At 39.2% G+C, this 19,745-nt stretch overlaps 1 protein-coding gene across 2 annotated transcripts; it reads right to left on the bottom strand.

The window, feature by feature from the left end:
* Positions 1–1,059: 1,059 nt before the first annotated feature.
* Positions 1,060–18,248, bottom strand: LOC117402337 (protein wntless homolog). Of its 2 annotated transcripts, none has more exons than XM_034003386.3 (12): positions 17,995–18,248; positions 12,879–13,151; positions 8,353–8,477; positions 7,966–8,127; positions 7,646–7,782; positions 7,337–7,505; positions 7,052–7,149; positions 6,682–6,745; positions 5,548–5,691; positions 5,216–5,299; positions 4,537–4,690; positions 1,060–2,012 (listed from the first exon to the last, which is right to left on the bottom strand). In XM_034003386.3, exons 1-12 carry the CDS (start codon positions 18,098–18,100, stop codon positions 1,900–1,902), a joined length of 1,629 nt encoding a protein of 542 aa, XP_033859277.1. In that variant the 5' UTR covers positions 18,101–18,248; the 3' UTR covers positions 1,060–1,899. The 2 variants fall into 2 exon arrangements, with proteins under 2 accessions (XP_033859277.1, XP_033859287.1); XM_034003396.3 differs by having other exon boundaries at positions 1,060–2,009.
* Between the last annotated feature and the right edge of the window lie 1,497 nt (positions 18,249–19,745).

Genomic DNA, 19,745 nt, shown 5'->3' with positions numbered 1-19,745 from the left:
CTGTCCTTGTATTTGCTGCCTCCACCTGGCTGCCGATAGTAACAGGCAGACACCATCTCAAAACACATGAAAGCAGGCAGCTCATTGTGTGAGCGGATGTGAACGCAGCCCATATATGCTGGTTGTATTCTTATTTCCTATGGCATCCACATTTCCAAGCAAGTGCTTGGAAAGTAGCATGTAGCATAGAAACAATGGAACACGACAGGAAGGTGAATTTAAAAAAAAAGTGTTTGCCACTGCCTCTGCTGTGTTTTATACATGTGCCAGTCCCCTTGCGTGCACATTTTGCGTTGACATCGTAACAGGATTTCTGAGAATTGCTTGCTGTTGAGTGGGTTTTTTGGGGTTTTTTTCCTTCAATGTGACTTTTTTTTGCATATATGGGATATGAACTTAACCTGGGCAGTTTAACCTATTTTAATTTATTAAAACATATACAGCTGCCACTTGATCCAAATCCACTTAATTTCTCAGCTCTGCATGAATAGTATTCACTGCAGCCTGGACTACCTGAAGACACCCAAGATAATGGCTGTGTATCTGAAACACCTGATTATCATCAGAAGAAAATGAGGATTTTGGATCACTAGATTAGCACTTTTCCTGGACCAGCTTGCTGAAGGTAACTTTAGGTAGTCCATGATTAGTGCGAAACAGGGTCTGTAACCCTAGAACAGGCCTCCAGGGTGTTGGTTTGCTTCCCAGTCAAAACCAACCAATTGTGACAAGGACTGTTCGAATATGCTTTCCATTTTTAAACTAACATAAGAATTGATTTGTAAAAATGGTTATTCTGTAGTTGGTGTCAAGGGTCTAATCCAGTAGTGGTTTGTATTTAAGCAAACCGTGGAGCCCCAACTTTAAGTGGTTGAAGAGACAAGAGATGTATCATTTTTTTTTTTTTTTTTAGTGTGCACTTAACCTTTTTGTCCACTAGAGGTCACCATTGTATTACAGCTTGCATTTCAAGTACACAGGCACATCTCAGACCTGATTTTTTCACATGTCATTATCTGGCGCGGTGTGTAAACGGGTATATAAAAAGGCTAAAAAAAATTTACAGCAAAGTATTTTATTTAAATTAGCATAAAAAGTACATCTACATTTCCACATGTAATAAATGTAAAAAGATAACACTGCTCGTGCCAAAACAGCCCCAATTCACTTGCATAAAAAATAATAATTTGTAGCCTGGGATACATCTAGAGATGATCGTCTGTCCTACTCTTACAAATTAGAACAGTATAAAAATATCTACATTACATAAATCGAACTCTAGTGGACTATAGAAAACAGGACAAGTCCAAAAGCTTTAGTGTTTGTTTCATAGAACAGACTCTTTAAAAGATGAAGTGTGGACACAGCAGATAACCAGTGTACTAAAAATATTTTGTAGATAGCGTTGGCAAATAGAGAAAATAACATTTCCCCCACTGTAACATATGGGACGTGTGTGTGTGGGGGGGGGGGGGGGGTTCCCCAAGTGGTTATTTGAAGATATATTGTGGCATAGAATATAAATGAATGACTATGTAACAGGTTAATGTTTAGAAATCCAAGAGCCATTAACAGTGTATGTATTTAAAAAGATACTGCATCCCATTCAACTCGTTTCCCTTTTCTTCTGAAGGCTATTCCAGCATCTATACGAGCTTTAAATCACTGCCTGGTAACACAAATTATGGAAGCAAAGACTATAAACAACCAGTACAAATATGAAGTCTGGACAGATAAAACAGTGGAGTTGCCCATATATAATATTAGTAACATTGCAATGAAACTTGGCAATGGCCATTTCTTGGTACAACTTTAATTAGAATCCACTTCTCAGCGTTCCATGTACACAGGTGCTCTGCCTTCAGATTCACAGAGTGAATGAAGGCTGTGTTATTGGGGTTATTCTTGGGACTCCTTTCCCGTCATCCTGTAGATTTCTGTGGGCCCGTCCACGTGCGTGATGGTGGTCGTCAGCTGGATTTCCTCTCCGCTGTTCACTCCAAGATCACCTGCTTTAAAAGACGACAAAGTCTTAAAAGATGGACACAAAGCCTATAAAAAGGTGTAGTTGCAGCATGCAACTATTAAAAAGACTGTTTTGAGCAGACCTTTAACCATTTGCAGCCACACCACTTTGAATTCTGGTTTGAAAGCAAAAAAACACATCAAAAAGACGTCAGGGTTACATGGGGGGTACCCTGTAAATCAGGGGTGTCCAATCCCAGTCCTGGAGGGCCATTCCACTCCAGGTTTAACAGGTAAAATGATATCATTAACTTCTTCAGGGTCTGGATGGAGGTTTGCTTGAAGTGCTACCCACCAGACACAGGCTTACATTTTTGATTTCTTACATTTAAAAATCAAAATCCTTTCACAGATGTGACTTGTTTTGTTGAAGTTGGATTCTACATCTGTTTAGAATTCTCCACTTTACAAACAAGCGAGCCACAGCAAGGATCCCCTGCTGACCAAGAGGATGAAAGCCAGCTCCGCTCTGGAGGAAAGCAGGAATTCATCCCATACAAGACTGGATGCTAGGCTTTCCTTAGCCACCCCCTTTCCCAGATGCAGAGACTGCTCAAACACTGCAGGGCGCCAAAGAACACAAAAAAGGCTTTAGTAGAAAAGTTAAATAGCAAACTTGTGTTTTTTTTGTTTAATTATATATTATATATATATATATATATATATATATATATATATATATATATATAAACAAAGCCACTAGAACCGCCATGCGGGTCACTTGGACCTATTTTGCATTTAAAATGTTAATTACTCTTCCGTTGTAAATCGTATGTCCGTTTTTGACTTCTCCTAAATATATTAAATATCCTGATGGCGTTTGATAGCCAGAATCTCAATAATGATAAAGTTAAACAGTTCTACCTAGACCACATGTTTACACAATAGTGTTCAAGGGAACTGCACCTGCTCCTCCATAGAGTACAATGCAGCCATCATACCGGAAGTAGTGTTATATTTTCTTTTTATGTAGTATTAGAAATGATGATTTTGGTTCTATAGTTGTGTACATATATCCGTTTACACCTGTACACGGGGTGTATGTACATACCCGTTTCTTCTGAAATTTGTATTTTATTATAGTTTGTAGTCGTGCTGTATATGCGCTCATTTTAAAAATAAAGCCTTTTATGTTTAATTTTTCATTTAAATAGCGTTTGTGATGCAAATGTTAGATATGATGTTCATGAATATAACTTTAGTTGTATCCGATAGTATGTCTTTCATTTTCATAACAAAGCAGTTTAAAAACTTATGGGTCAAAGTGACCCACGTGGAGGTTCTAGGTAGTTCGAAAATCCGGCAGTTCTACTGTTAAAGTAAGGCATTAATTCTTAGTCTGTTCCCAAATCAGAAACATTTTAATACTTTGATATAGGAAATCCTTGACTGCCAGTAATGAGACTAACCCATTTCCAGTAAGCCACCTGGCACATTTATTTACATGTGCACTATACCACCCCAACTTCCAACGAAGAGCCCAAAAGGGTTTTTGACTCTGCAGAGGGAAGTATATCTCTTTAGGATTAGTCTTACCACCCTCTGGTGGTAAAAGCTGGTATACCAGTTCTCTGCGATTAGAGAACCATGGTACACCCACTGGGCTACCCTAGAACCGTGACTTCTTCCCAGACCAACCAGGTAAGTAACAGGTTAAAGTTTGTTTGTTTAGTTTAATGTTCCAGGTGATTGCTGGGTACCAACTGTGCTTCCCTTTCTCTTCCACGGTTCCCAAGGAATAAAACAGTCCAATCCTAACAGTGTTGTTTTGTCTTTGCTTCTGCACACAACACTCAAAAACCATGCCAGTATTACCAATACAAATAGTATAAAATGTGACACCAGTATAACACCATTTGCCTTGGTAGACCAACAGGTTCTGGGTTTCTTCTGGTGCACTGCTACTCCAGTGATCCCCAGTCTGGACTCCTTGTTTGTCATGGCTTCCTGCTTGACACTTTCAGCACTCTTTCAAACAGGCCTTAAAAGATCAGGTTCGCCGTTTGGTTTCTTTTCCTTCTCAGTTAGCCATTTCCAGTTGCTAACCAAACACATTTCAAATTTAAGTTACTCAGTATCTTTGTGGTTTCTTCGCGCCAACAATACACAATTATAAGACAACCAATTTTCTTCTTGGTTCTCATCGGTAAGTTTTGTCTGCAAAACCTGCATCCACCCCAGCACTTCCTGCTTCACCTTTCCCCTCCAAGCCCTGCCAGCTTCCTTTTATTCTTAATATGGGTGGGACTTCCTATCCCCTAACCCAATCTCTGCCTGGCTGCCTCAGAAGCTAGTAATCCACCAGAGCCTAATTTTTCCAACAGCGGCCATTAGTGGTGGAAATTCAAAGTGCTACAAAAACAAAAAAAACCCTAGACAAAAGTAGAAATGCATCTAGGTCAGAGATTTCCATACACAACCTCCTGTAATTTATATAGCGTCCCACTACGACTTTGTCACAATACATCAATGTCAAATTGGATCTTTTTGTCCAGACATGCATCAGCTTACCATTTGACTGATCATCCCCATAGCGCTTATGTGAAGGTGCGTAGAGGAACATGATTGCAAAGACATAGAGGTTCCACATGCCATAGATCCCTGTGAAGAAAGCACTGTTCACTTGGACAGTGTAGCCTCCCCAGTGCCAATGGCCCTCATTCACCTACAAAACAAGGTGAAGGAAAAAAAAAAAAAACGGAGAATTAAGATGGCGCTGTATGTTTAACCAACATACTGCAAGTAGCGATGTTTCGTAAAGAGATGAATTAAATACACCAACATATATTCTATCGGTACAGATTTTCAAAGCAGCCTCAGATTACTTCAGAAGTCTATAGCTCAACATGCAGATTCTGTTAAATGTTTATTAGTGTCAGATACAGTTTGCACAGCCAAGTATGGACCCTATTCCCAAAGAGTTTAGTAGATGTTGTTTACATCTGTTTTTACAGATTAAATACAGTGCCCCCCCTTGTAATGCTATACTTCAGAGCCATAATTGAATATGTTCTATTTCTGTTCAGCTTTATAACAAGAATAGTGCATTATGGGGCAAATGGGAGCCATGAACGTACTGCTGTTTAACCTGGTCTGCCTTATAAAGGGGGAGCACTGTAAAGTTTTATATTTCATGAAGCAGAGCAGTTTCATGAATCTCAACCCCACAAACAAGCAGAATGTTACTTACCTGGCTAATGATAAAGAAAATGACAGTCAAGGCAGCGCAAGCCAGAGTGATCAGCATCAGAAACTTGAACCTGAAGATCAGCCCCTGGAAAACACAAAATCGAGGTGGAAGAATGCATTGCTTATTAAATATATGTATGAAAAAAAAAAAAACTGTACTCAACACAAACTTTCACAAAATGTCTTGTATACTTTGGGTCAAAAAGAAAAAAAAAAAATTTAGTAGGAACCCTGTAGCTTCTCCATTAAGCAGACAATGGAAAGTCAAACCTGAACGTTCCTCACACTTCTAAACAAGCACCCCTCTGAAATGGGCATGCTACCGATGCTCACCTCATAGTGAAGGCGTCTAGCCTTGGACATGGCTGGCAGAGAGGTCCTCTTTCCACTGATGTTCCTGAACACCTGGAACACCATGAAACACAGGAACAGGAAGTACAGACAGGCACAGATTCCCGCCACAATGATGAAAGCCATCTGCAGGTTCTGTTAGGGAATGTACTGATATGCTTTCAGAAAGGGTAGATGTATATGTGTTAATATATTTACTAATGATAATCATCATTAATATATTAATACAAAATGAACTGCAATTCTTTGTATGTTACTTTGGGAAGCAAGAATGGTACTGGTGATAAATGTATGTTATGTTTTGAGAAAGTCTGGAGACATCAAAAGGTGGCAGGAGAAGCATTAAAAAAAAAAAAGAGCTAAAAGGGGAAAAGCTACTTCTGCTCCAGTGGTGCGAGAAAGGGATTCCCAGTAGAGACTGCCGAGAGTAATCAGAAGTGAGAGGCTCTGGACAGAGGAGGCCCTTATTCCAAAGAAGTAGAACTAATCACATTGGCTTCACTCAGCCTACTAACAATTAACGGCAGCCAAGAACATGACAAGCCGCCACCCGCTTTCAAAAGAAATCCTTATGAATGCTTTAAAAGCCAGCTCATATGTCAACTTACACTCCAGCCAACCAAAAAGCCGTCAGATTGTGACAGCTGCTAAGGGGACACACACACACAAAGAAATGGAAGCTGTTTAGAGCCATTAGAAATAGCAATTTTGAAAATACTCTTTGGGGATTCACAGTGCTAATTAAACTTGCATTCATTTCCAGTCAGGTTTCAGAAGAAACTTGCCTGCCTATTGTAAAGATCTGTTTTTATCAGACAATACAAATTCACCAGCTAAGCAACACACAAAATGTGCTGCGTAATCAGTGTGGTCCAGGGGAAACAACAACGGGTTAAATTTCAGCAGTGTCACAGAATCATTGGGTGACCCTAGGAGGAGCCCATTTACTTACACACCCACATGCCTCAACAGCCAGAAAAGTCACTGGAAACTGTATCAACATCTGCTTTCACTTTGAAGTTGTTCTCATTTATTTACTGAAAGACAGGAATGGGTTGATTTGTGAAGGGCTATTCCCAAAGGAAAGGAAATCAGGGAGTGCATGATTAAGGATACAGCTAATTCAGTGCCCACATCCGAAGCCCAGATACTGTAGAATGGATTCGTCAACTGGACTCCCCTGAGGAAACATTCAAAATGTCTTTATGAATATCTCCAGTCATAGTTAAAATACCATTTTGAACATGGCATGTTGGACAACAAGCTTAGCACTGGAACAAACTAAAATATGTTAACTGATCTGGGCAGTTATTAAATAAAATTTAATAGTCATGAAACTGGTATTGTGTACAGCATGCAGCAGTGTCCGCCTCATCAGTCTCTGAAACAATTAACTGATTGTTTAGTAGTTCATGCAGCACCTGAAAAAGCAAAAAGACTATTTATACTATTTGATTTGGTGCAATCCAGAAGCTGCCGAGCTTACCTTTCACACATGTCAAAAATAAAGAGGCAGAAGGATCCGAAGACAATAGGTCCAACTTGCTTCCAGTAAACACCGAAACGGTTCCTTTCAGTTTGATCCTAGAGAAGCAGTGAGAAATGTCAGCAACAAGCATAGCAGGAACACAAAAAAATGCAATTACATACAGGAATTTGCAAGCCCGCCACCACGACAGATTTAGAGCTCCTGCACTGTATCAGTGTGGCATACAGCACCACACACTCAAACAAGACTTTAATATGTCAAGCACACTTGCACTTCACATACCATCAAATGCTCCCCACAGAAGATGATCCAGAAGGACAGCAGCATAGCGTAGAAGATCCCCTGGCGGATATCCCCAAACAAGAGCATCCACGTCCAATTAAACCCAACAGAAAACCACTCTACTGGGATGTTAATGAAGGTCATGGAAATCCCAAGTGCAAAGATGACCCTGAAATCAAAAGATCAAGGAGGCGAACGGTAAAACAGAAAATCTTAAGAAATGCAGCTGGATGCTGCCTGGTGTCTTGATGTTCCAGGGAGGGAGAAAGCAGAGTCCTGGACAGGAATTGGGGATTGTAGCAGACTCACTTCTCAAGCAGGACCGGTGGCCGTGTCATCAACGTAATTCGCCTCCAGTACCAGATCATGATGATGAGGATGCTCGGAGTGAGGAAGGTCTTCACGGCAAACCATACTTTAGTAAACCCTCCATTCTGGTGGATACCCTGCGAGACAGGATTTTAAAAAAATGCAGATCACTCCAAAAACAAGCAGTCGTCTTCAATCACTCTAAACTGAAGTGTTTTTATTCTAAATAAGTTCAGGGTTCACAGTCTTTCAATCCAAGCCTGAACAGTGCTTTCCAGTTACCAGGCAGTACTTAAGAATCTCCAACTGCAGAGACTCACCACCAGATGGATGTCCTTAATTTCTCCAATGCCAACATTAATTTTTTTCCTCTCGTTCACTGGTAGACGCATGTTGATGAGGTAATATTTGTGTGCAACGCTTCCCAATTCCATGAAAGGCAAGAGGTCACATTCATAATGCCGGCCCTCATTTTCATTGGTCTGAAAAAAAAAAAAAAAAAAAAGAAAAGGGAGGTAAGAGTTCCATACAGTGCTTGTATTCAGCTATTACTCACTGTATGTATAATTTGCCATACATTTCATCAACACCACATTTGGGGGAGTGGTTTAATGCCATCACTTTGCAAACCTGAGGGACAGAACAGGACTGGTAAGCAGGTCAATCTAGTTTCTTGTCAAGACACACAAGAGATCAGCCTTGCATACCTTGGGAGTTGAAAAGTTGCAGCTTAGTTTCCGTTGCTCTATAGAATGTGCCATTTCCGTCCATTTGCTGAAGGTGTCATCCCTGTAAGCCAGCGACACATCAATCGTCACCACAGCTCCCTCTTCTGTAGGGAGGAAGACAGACATTCCATGGTGCAATTATCCTTGCAACAGAAAACGCAGTTTGCCTTCAGAAGGCTCCCGGTTTCCGTAAATATAACCAGGACCTTCTTGCTATTATAAAAACGGATATTTAATATGGTTTGTAATACATTGTTAGTTTGTTAAACAGATGCATGTGATTAGCTGTCTAAAAAACGCACAAAAATGGCCTGACTATTCAAAATAAAGCTTTTTGCAATTCAGATTACTGCGTCACAAAATACATTATTTCCCACAATACATACATCCTGGCATATTTACCTCAAAAGTGGATAAACTGAATTCCCTATATTCTGCCTCGTTCTTCCTTTGCACAGATCTATACGTTTATGCAGCAAGATCCTTGACAGTAAGTGGGGGGGGGGGGGGGTGTTAGTGCTATAAATAAGCTTTGAGCTGCTGTATTCAGACAGGGTTTAAATTAGGCAAGATGGAATTTCCTGGTTTTCAGTACATTTTCACAGCTGTGTCAAACCAAAATACCCCAAATGCAGCTGCAAGGGACAACCATACAACTATAACAATACATAACTGGAAAGATTTAAAAAACGGCCAGGGAAGTTGGTTAGCCAAGTGATATTTATGTCAATACTATGTTATATTTGTGTTGTACAGCACAAATAACAAAAAAGTTAAGCTAAGAAAGCAGACAAGCAGTTGGAAAAGATGAAATAAGAACATAAGAAAGTTTACAAACGAGAGGAGGCCATTCAGCCCATCTTGCTCGTTTGGTTGTTAGTAGCTTATTGATCCCAGAATCTCATCAAGCAGCTTCTTGAAGGATCCCAGGGTGTCAGCTTCAACAACATTACTGGGGAGTTGGTTCCAGACCCTCACAATTCTCTGTAAAAAAGTGCCTCCTATTTTCTGTTCTGAATGCCCCTTTATCTAATCTCCATTTACCCCTGGTCCTTTTTTCTTTTTTCAAGTCAAAGAAGTCCCCCGGGTTGACATTGTCTATACCTTTTAGGATTTTGAATGTTTGAATCAGATCGCCGCGTAGTCTTCTTTGTTCAAGACTGAATAGATTCAATTCTTTTAGCCTGTCTGCATACGACATGCCTTTTAAACCCGGGATAATTCTGGTTGCTCTTCTTTGCACTCTTTCTAGAGCAGCAATATCCTTTTTGTAATGAGGTGACCAGAACTGAACACAATATTCTAGGTGAGTTTTAACATTACTTCCCTTGATTTAAATTCAACACTTCTCACAATATATCCAAGCATCTTGTTAGCCTTTTTTATAGCTTCCCCACATTGTCTAGATGAAGACATTTCTGAGTCAACATAAACTCCTAGGTCTCCTAATGAGATTGTGACGAGCGATGCACAGACATGCAGTGTTTTGTATGAACCAGAACAAAAATTGCCTTTAAAAAGGGGTAAATACAGAGATTAGCTGGATTCTAACCGATACTTTAAATGCCTCAATCCCTCACCTAGCCCAGTCACGTACAACAGAGTCCCCCTAATAAAACACTGCAGGACACCAGTGTATCCAACAACAGGTTTGATCCCAACATTCAATGCGGCACCTTCCATGTCACTAGTCACTTTCATGATGGGCTGTGCAGCGGTGTCACAGCAATTCGTTTTCTTGGGAAGTGTCTTCTGGACACTTGCCATTTATTTCCGCTCTCTTCCATTCTTGATGCGCTCAAATCTTATTCACCCGGGGCTCTCCGCACTTGCACTGTGGTTAGCTTGGGTCTCACTGCAGAGAGTTAAACAGGGATTACAGCTACATGCTGAGAGACTAACCCTGCCTTCTAAAGACTTCCTTTGTGGATCCTTGCTGCTGCCTTCCCACCCTGTAGCACACTCAAGTGTGAGAATCCACCTCTGCCTCCCCAAATGAGGGGCACTGCAATTACTGGCTGTGCCTTTGAGCTCTTTTGTATTCCATTAATGCCGAAGAATGACGGCACTGCACCAGGATGATTTAGATCAGATTGCAAGGCAGAGCAGTTACACTTCACATTTCAAAAGAGACTCTTGTGCTGTTATGAAACAAGACACAATCTTGTGGTCGGAGAGGGGGATTATTGGCAGGTTCTCTCTTTCGCTATCTTTCGTCCAGCCCAGGGCCGCTGCCAAGCATCTGAATGTCAGCTTACTGCACACAAACATTCCCTCACAGCGCTGTGTTCATTGCCTCGGCGACCAAGCCATTTCAACAGCTGTGTTATTGCTGGAGCTCTGCCAAAGTCGTTTGGGCAGGGTATTCATTTCGCCCTGCTTGTGTCAATAAGCTTCATTGCATTTGAGAAGGGATTTTATTCTACCAGTTCTATTTGCAATTATCTTGCCTCTTATCAGTTAATTCAAACATCCACTGGAATCTTGCATTTCACAATCAATGGCATTGTCACTTTCTGAAACATGAAGCCTCTACATGGAGATTAAAGCTTTCATATTTTTCCTCTTTTTTGTTCTACTTAATGTTTTTAATTATAATACATATAATATATAATATTAATATATATGTGTGTGTGTTTCTGAAAGTCTTCTAAACTAGTCAGTCAGACTTCGGAGGACAGCGTGTGTTCATCTTCGCCCCTCCTGAGTCAGCGCAGGGGTGGTAGCGGTGAGCTGAGCCTAAAAAATAATTGGGCATTTCAAATTGGGGAGAAAATAATAAAAACTAAATTGGCAACGACTAATTATTAGAAAAAAAAAAAAAAAAAAAAAAAAGAAATGCTGGAAGCCGCAATTTACAGACGCAGTTGCTTCTATCACTGCTTGGGCTGAGCCAGCTCCTGCTGTCCACTTCAGAAAGACATCCACCCCACTGTGAATTATATATATGGTACACTGCAGGTTACTCATGCAACCAGAACACAGCGCTGGGGTACAAAGAGAACAGGAACGGCAAACAAACTGAAAACGATACGCTGGGCTCAAGGTGGAATAATCCAATTAACATGAATCTTTACACAGACACCTGCCTATACAAATGAAATCTGAGTAAGAACTGAAGAAAAACTACAGCAAACATCTGGAACCTTAATACAACTTACAGCCAATAACAACTAGGTAAAGGGCAAAATGAGATAAGGGAACACCTGTCCATTCAGAATCCCCAAAAATCAGTTTCCTTAGCGTCGCTTGATCTGGAAATGCAGATGAGCCAGTGACATTGGAAGGGTTAGGATTATAACCTCATCTCGCCGACAGGGGTAAGAATCTCCAGTGGCAGTGCCTCACAAAACAGTGCCTGTTGCACCAACCTGCAACCTTATACAAGATCACTTTCCTTTTATGAAGGTAGAATGTACCTTTTCAAACCATGAGCAACGAGTCAAGTTGTTTCTTGAAATCCGAACATCTCGTTGTTCAGGCTTTTAACAACTCTGCACCAAAGATGTGAAACAGAACTGTGCATCACACATGGATTCCACTAGTGAAATCGCACAATCCATTTAGAAATACTTACTAAATGATGCGTTTTATAGTTTGTTTAGAATTGCCCTCAAGTATGTATATCATTTAAACAAACTGATCCCTCCTCTACAGCTTTATGAACCAATAGCAAGCTTCAGTATAAGCAATTCCATTAGAAGCAGTCACTCCATGGTCTCCATTTCTATCACTTTCCCAGACAGCCTGGCTCTGCAGTGTCCCCTCATTAAAACACTGTGTTAGAGACTAATCCCTCCATTGAGAACAAATCCTGGCTAGTTTCCAAGTGCCAACCCTTGGTGCAACAATCCAGGAATCTCATTTGAACTTGAAGGGGGAGGCAAATTACACAAGTGTGCTACCAGCACTTCCTGTGAATCTCTATGGGAAAACTCCTGATTCCACAGTGAAGAATTGTATACAGCTCACATCAAATGCCAATTAGAGATGACAAATGCACTCAAGGCACAACACTTTCTAGGCTATTCTGGGCTTGGCTTCCGCTACATTGTTCATCTCAAGGGCAAATGGCTTGCAACATGTTTATTATTTGGACCTTCATACTCATTTTAGGGATATTCACATATATTTTGGATATTCCATCAATTAAAATGCAACACAAACCAGAACTGTAGGACAGTGTCTTTTATAAAACACACTACATTATGCAGTGTTTAGAAATACTACAGTAAAAAGTAAAAACTCAATAACAAGCATTTTGATGTCAAAGTTTTTTTAGCATTTCTAAATTGATTCCTATAGCTATGGATGAACACACAATATGAAGTGGCATATACCAAGGCATTAAAAAAAAAAAAAGAAAAAAAAAAAGAATCATTCAACTTGATTGTTTTTTGGAACGGCTGCGATGCCACCCCTCCCCCTCCCCCTCCCCCCAAATAATATGAAATCAATCCACTGAAAGAACAGGGAGCGCAGGGTTTCCCTAGCACTGCACTTACCTATCTGGTTGCCCATCTTGAAGGCAATGTCAAACTGCAGGATGAACAGCATGAACTGGAACCAGGGGCTCATCTCACTGTTGGGCAGAGGGATGTGGACCGCAAACACGATTTCATTGGCTTTAATCTGTTTGATCATGGCCTCGTCGAAATCGCGGATCTTTTCACACTGGTTGGGACCCCAGGGCATAAACCACTTTGAATTCTGGTGGTGTTTTCGGACATCAACGCACTTTGTTGCAAGGTAGTGAACTGCAGAGGTTGGACTTGGAGCTGAAGAAACCAGAAAAAAAAAAAGTCTGCCGTCAGTTTTCATAATTGTGGTGCTTACACTTCAGGGATGTAAAGAAGATTCCTATTGCATAGCAGTTTCACCCTTTCCAGGTTTTACCACAAGCTTGATTAGCCACAGCATATTGGAAGCAAGCTCAGGTATGTCTTATTAAACTAGTATAACTAGGGATGGATCAAACTGCTTTACAACAGGAATCTTGTATCCATCCCTGTACTTTGTAGATCAATGTTTAGGTGTGTTTACCACTGTCATTTAAAATAATTAAAATACAAACCATTCATAAATCCACTTATTTAAAAACAGGGGAGGTAATGACATAAGGAATATTTTAGATCAATTGAATATATCCCAAAATGTTTGTTTGATCGGGTGAAAGCATATCAGACTAAAACATTTTACAGGTCTGGTTTTGGCCTCCATCATTGAGCATGAATGATTCAAGAGGCACACATGTAAAAGGTCAGAGAACTTTCCAAACAAGGGCAGTGACAAATGTAGCAATGGCTGTGTGGTTCTTCCATAGACTCAAGACAGCAATAACTGTTTATTTCAAGTCTAAATATCAGGTAGGATGCCTTGCTTCGGAGTCATGCTAAAGAACTGCTGTCTGCTTTTCAACAAGGAGATTACGCTGCGGTTTTACAGAGTGCTTCTGATCTGTCCTGTAATTAACATTCCAAAAAACTTAATCCAAGCAGTTTGAGGGCAACTGACAATTGGAATGCAGTAACCTAGTCACCTGATCTCACGCAGTCTAAACATTCTCCGAACTTAAGGGGTGGATAGATACTAGAAGAAAACATTCAGAAAAATAAAACCATCTTGAATTGATTTACATTAGATTGCGCGTCTTTCTGAATATTTAGGCGCTGTTCACAAAACAAACTATTTTAATGTTTTTGTCAAAGTCTGTTCATGAAACTTTTAGGCAGTTGGCGTCTCAAACAGTTTCACAAATATACCTTTTTTTTTTTTTAAACATGGTTGTAAACCTTTTCATTCAGACTGCTTCTGTATACTACTGTAGTTCACTTTCTTCCCATCTCATCATATTAAATCACCTTATCAACTATAGTGAGAAGAATGCTTAAATATGGAGACAAACACCCCCACAGAAACACACCATAATACACCCAACAACTTCCTCCAAGACATTCCTTTAGCTGCACGACATCCCATACTCCTCTTGCGCAAAGCCACAAGAAGCAACACTACTACCTGGGGGTGGTGGGGCTGTCAGGCGATTAATTGAAGCCTTCCTTCTCACAGTGAATACCCGTTAGCTGCAATGTCAGTTAATGAAAAACACCCGGCAACTATGCCAAGGGGAAAGCCAACTCCCAGTGGAAACTAAAATAACTGTTGAATAGCTTCACAAAAAAAAAAAAAAAACCACACACACACACCCCTTCAATGCTACCAGAACTGACATTTTATTCTAAATATGTATGCATCAAAAAAAAAAAAAAACACACACATTCTTCAATTTAGCATTCAAGCCAGCAGTTGTACAGCTGTTAGAATCTAGCTTGCTAGACCAATGGAGCAATACATTATGGTAGAGCAATACATTATGGTAGAGCAATACGCTATGGTAGCACCTAGCTGGTAAACCTACACTGCCAAGCACCCCGTATGTCCTTCAACCTCCGCCACGTTGTGAGTGTGGCTGAAGAGATGTGCTGTAGTGGAAAGTACAAGTCTATCCATGCTGCCTAAAGTCGATGCTGGGCTATGCTTGGATTATCATTGCACAACTACTGCATTTCCATTTGTTTCTGTTCATAAATATATTAAAAGCAGTTTAACCGAGTTTACCGAGCAAATACAATGACATTCTGCTTCATTACGTCAACCATCAGGATGGAAAACAATCCAATTCATTAATGGGGTGCAATGCTTAGTTAAAAAGGTACTGTATACATTCCATAAATCTATCTTAACACATTCCATGTGAAGTTATTCCGATTCAAGACTTCAATGTTGACAAGTTAAAAAAGTTTTTTCTTAATCCTAAATGCCCCTATCTATCAGGATCATTAAACATGGTCTGTCCGCAACATTTAAAACATTTTAATTAAAGAGCGTGCTGGAGGCTTCTTGTGGAACTGGCCTTTACTGTACTCTATTTAGAATTGTACAGCTGAACACTGGCGCACAAAGATAGTATGGAATGATCTACAGACTGTTAGGTAATGAAAATATTTTGGTTTTGTACAAAGCAGGTCACGTTTTCACTTCATTAAGCAAATCGTTTTTTCTATACAAAATTTAAATAATCCTGATGTTTGGCTTAGATTAAATTGCGCTCAGAAACAAGATGCCTTTCTCTATACTGTCAAAGTGACAGCAACCTGCTTTTTCATCGAGACCTGCTTTGTTGTATGGACACCTGTAATGTGTTATTTGCATACTTGGCAGGGCTTGTGCCTGTTATTAACATGAACACACGTTTCACGTTCCTATTTAAGTGTGTGTATATATATTTTTTTGTTTGTTTGTTTTTTAAAAGCATACAATTGAAAAAAAAAACATAAAGCATAGATTACATACACTGCAATGATGCATTAGAAATATAAATAACTTCTGTGATATTTTAATAATCTAAACAGTGGTCGACCTTAATACCGCCACCCAATTTATAAATCACTATTTTTCACAAACCTCATTTCGCTGTATTTTTATTGTAAGGGTCAATTGATCACTTGCGGGAAGGTGATTAATACATAGTTAAAGAGGTGGTATTTAGTTCCACTGTTTAGATCATTAAAATAGATATTCTAATTAAACAGCTGAGAGAGATGGGCACTGATAATAAAATGGAAACACTTGGATTTTCTGGGGTCAGGAGAAACGTGTGATCTGGAGCAGGATTTAGAAGGAGGGAGTGGAACTGCAGAGGAGGGACTTCACAGACAAAAGAGAGAAAGAAAAGGGGAGGCCTGACAGGGATCAGATCACTGCTCTTAAATCTCACAGATCTGCAGGGAAACCCACCTTACTGAACAAAACCTTGAATTTATTCTACACTCGAAAGGGCCAAATGCACACATTAGAGTCGTACTTTGCCTTGAAGTTATTAAGTGCCCCATTACTTTTCCCATAAAAAAACCAACATCTGTCCATTTTTTATATTTTAATATAACATATCAGAACAAAGCTACGCCATTTAATGTCTAAGGGGTTATAAATAATAACTCATTAAAACATATTTTAAAATCATATTTTTTTTCAACCAAAATGGACACACATATACATACTCTCTCTCTCGTGCAAAAGTCTAACACATTAAGGAGTTACTATGTATATCGATGTTAGGAGCATCAACAATTTACTCAAATCCTTCACTAGTGTTTTCCACTAACAACGTTGACTTATTAAAACAGCTTATTTTGGGCGAGAATAAAATCAAGCTTGTCGTTTAGCAATATTTAATTCACATTGATCAGAATCTTCAAAAACTTGTGATGACAACAACTCAAAGTGGGAAGGGGGAAGGGGGAAGGGGGAAGGGGGGGTGCGAAGCAATCCAAGGGGACTGAGAAGCGTTCATTTTTTTAAATGTATACGTGACATGACGTTCTGTAGATGGCGCGGGCTCATTCTATGGTAATAATATACCACCCCCACCACACACACACACAAAAATGTGCAAAATGTCTGACAAATGTGTGTGTGCGATATATATATATATATATATATATATATATATATATATATATATTACTCAGTTTCACAGCTCGGGGTTTTGTTCAGACATGTCTGTCTATGTGGTATAAAGCACAGGTATCGAGCACGCAATCATGCCGTTTTTTTCTAAGATCTCGGCCAACACTTACACTACCATCATTGGTCGTCAAATCTGATTTTATTACGATTTTCCGTTCCAATTTAATTACGCCGTCACAGTTGCAGCGCTAAACCACAGTGTAGAACGGCGATGCACAGGAATTGCAGTGATTTACAAGTACACTATATATACTTTGTGATTTTCCCCCAGACTGAAATGAAAGCGCTACGCAACAAAAATGATTAACTTTTGCTACGCGAATAGTTAGAATATTATATTATATATATACACCCCTATTTGTCACTTCATTTTTCCATATGACCAAATAACGTTTCGAAAATAGAACTAGAAATCCACAAGTCGTTTAAAAACACTAATAAGACTACTACTACTACGACTACTAATAATAATAATAATAATAATAATAATAATAATAATAATCTGCACTCATGGGAAACATCCCAAACAACTTTTTTTCAAAGCTTACTTGTTTGCGGTTGCAACGTTGCACAAATCTGAACCGCGACAGACCGAGAGGTATGCATCTGTGCAAAACAAGTAAGAACACATAAACCCTGAAACAAAAAGGATGCAATAATAACCCGCAATTACTGTTCTTTATGCGATGTATTGTGTGTAAGACAAACTCTGAATCTAAATATATTCTTTACATATCAAAACTAACAAGATCACTACAAAACTACGTATGATTAAACACATTTTTTGTGTAGACTAACTAATAAATAAGGAGTACAATATAACCGATGTAATTCTATACTACTTTTTCGCACGATCAGTCGCCATGCTCAAGATGTTTCCCCTTTCTTAGATACTGAAACTAGGCCAAAACTTTCTCTCTTTACTTTGGAAACTAACCTCCAGAAAGAACCCCATGCGGCTCAGCTTTGTACAATAGCGACACTAATTAGATCATGGGAGCGAGTCACTGATACTGCAACAAATACAGTATCTAACCAGATCTGGATTGAGAAAACACAAGAGGAACGTTTAAGTTAATAAAACAAACTTACCAATCAAACCTCCAACAAGAAATGAGAACACTTGAAAGATGACTAAAATAACTCCAACAATGACTAACTTCTTCGTGCTCATGTTTTCAATAATTGCCCCAGCCATTTTTTGTATATTTGTTGTTGTTGGTGTTGCTCTATTAACACTATGTATCAATTAAATGAATGACTGCAGATAAATCGGATGGAAAACCCCAGAGGCAGCTATCCCTGCACCCACAGCCCGTGATAATGAATGGCTCGCTACTGCCTTCCAGCTTTTTAAAGGAGAACTAGGGAAAAGGAAACATCACATGACCCTCCCATTGGATCGTGCTTGCTGACGGCGTGTCGGCTTAACAAGCTCACAAACTGAGGTTCTTGTGTTCAAAAAATGGTGCTCACGCCTTCCTTTTTTAAAACCGTAAAATATCTCTGAAATTGGATGAAGAAATATATTTCCCCCGTGCGACAGTCACCGGGTTTAAATTAGATACTGTGATACTTTTAAAGACAGAGCTTTCAATACCAATGAAATGCCTTTTATTTTCCTTTATTATTATTTTACATTGTCCGGTATAGTGTGTTACATATTTCACATGTTTTTAAAAACACACATCCATTTACAGACCAAAGTTATCTAAGTATGTAGGATAACTGATTTATTGTCCACCACTCGACCACTTTTTCAAAGATTTCATTGCCACTCAGAAGTAGCTTCAAAATAATTGTTTCTGGCAAATCCATTCAGACAGTAATGAAGATGGATCACACTTACAGAGATGTATACTCAAGAATAGTGATACATAACCTAGAAATCAGAGCTGTGCCACAATCTCTTAAGGTCTCTTGGGATGTTGGATATATTTTTGTAAAAACACATTTCAAATCAAAACTTTGTTCACAGCACTCTGTTAGGGAATTTATTTATGTATTTGTTTTGTTTGCTCACAAATAATAGCATTAAAGGAAAGGTTACATAAAGGATATTGCCATTTTACAGCTTCTAACATCATTGTAAAACAGGTGTAACAATCTTTGCAAATGCCAAATGGCACAAAAAAAACAAAAAAACAACCATAATCTTCATTGTGAATAGTAATATATTTAGACAATGACATGAATAATAAAGACATCTTAAGCCAGGATTTGTTTTAAAATAATTATAATTCAGTAATAATTATTGTCTGTTTAATACAGAAATCTCTTTCATTTTGTTTTCGTATTGTGAAAAACAGACTTGCTTTACAGTTATTTCCAAAAACACATAAATACGTTGTTCTGGTCAACGCAATGATGAACAGCACATACTACACATTGCACAACACATACCATTTACCAGCTGACTTTTCCATGGGAAAGCTTTCACTGTGTGGGGAAGTGGCAGATGAAGAGGGTGTTGTCTGTGTCTGTGTCCTGTGTCTGATAGCATCATGAGATACCACAAAACATACAGGATACATAATGGTATATGTAAAGCAGAAGCACAGGCATAGTTAGATATACTAGGCCCCCACTCACTATATATACAGTACTGTGCAAAAGTTTTAGGCAGGTGTGAAAAAATGCTGTAAAGTAAGAATGCTTTCAAAAATAGACATGTTAATAGTTTATATTTATCAATTTAAAAAAATGCAAAGTGAGTGAACAGAAGAAAAATCTACATCAAATCAATATTTGGTGTGACCACCCTTTGCCTTCAAAACAGCATCAATTCTTCTTGGTACACTTGCACACAGTTTTTGAAGGAACTTGGCAGGTAGGTTGGCCCA

Source organism: Acipenser ruthenus, chromosome 10 (genome assembly GCF_902713425.1).
Source record: "Acipenser ruthenus chromosome 10, fAciRut3.2 maternal haplotype, whole genome shotgun sequence".
NCBI classification, from domain to species: Eukaryota; Metazoa; Chordata; class Actinopteri; order Acipenseriformes; family Acipenseridae; genus Acipenser; species Acipenser ruthenus.
Note: the sequence above shows the minus strand (reverse complement) of the source record. Positions and strands in the feature narration are given on the sequence as shown.

Coding starts and splice junctions, on each gene's coding strand:
- LOC117402337 (XM_034003386.3), bottom strand. CDS start 18,100: ATGGCTGGGGCAATTATTGAAAACATGAGCACGAAGAAGTTAGTCATT. Junction 8,128..8,352: donor GCAACTTTTCAACTCCCAAG/GTATGCAAGGCT, acceptor TTTTTTTTTCAG/ACCAATGAAAATGAGGGCCG. Junction 7,783..7,965: donor TTAAGGACATCCATCTGGTG/GTGAGTCTCTGC, acceptor CCTGTCTCGCAG/GGTATCCACCAGAATGGAGG.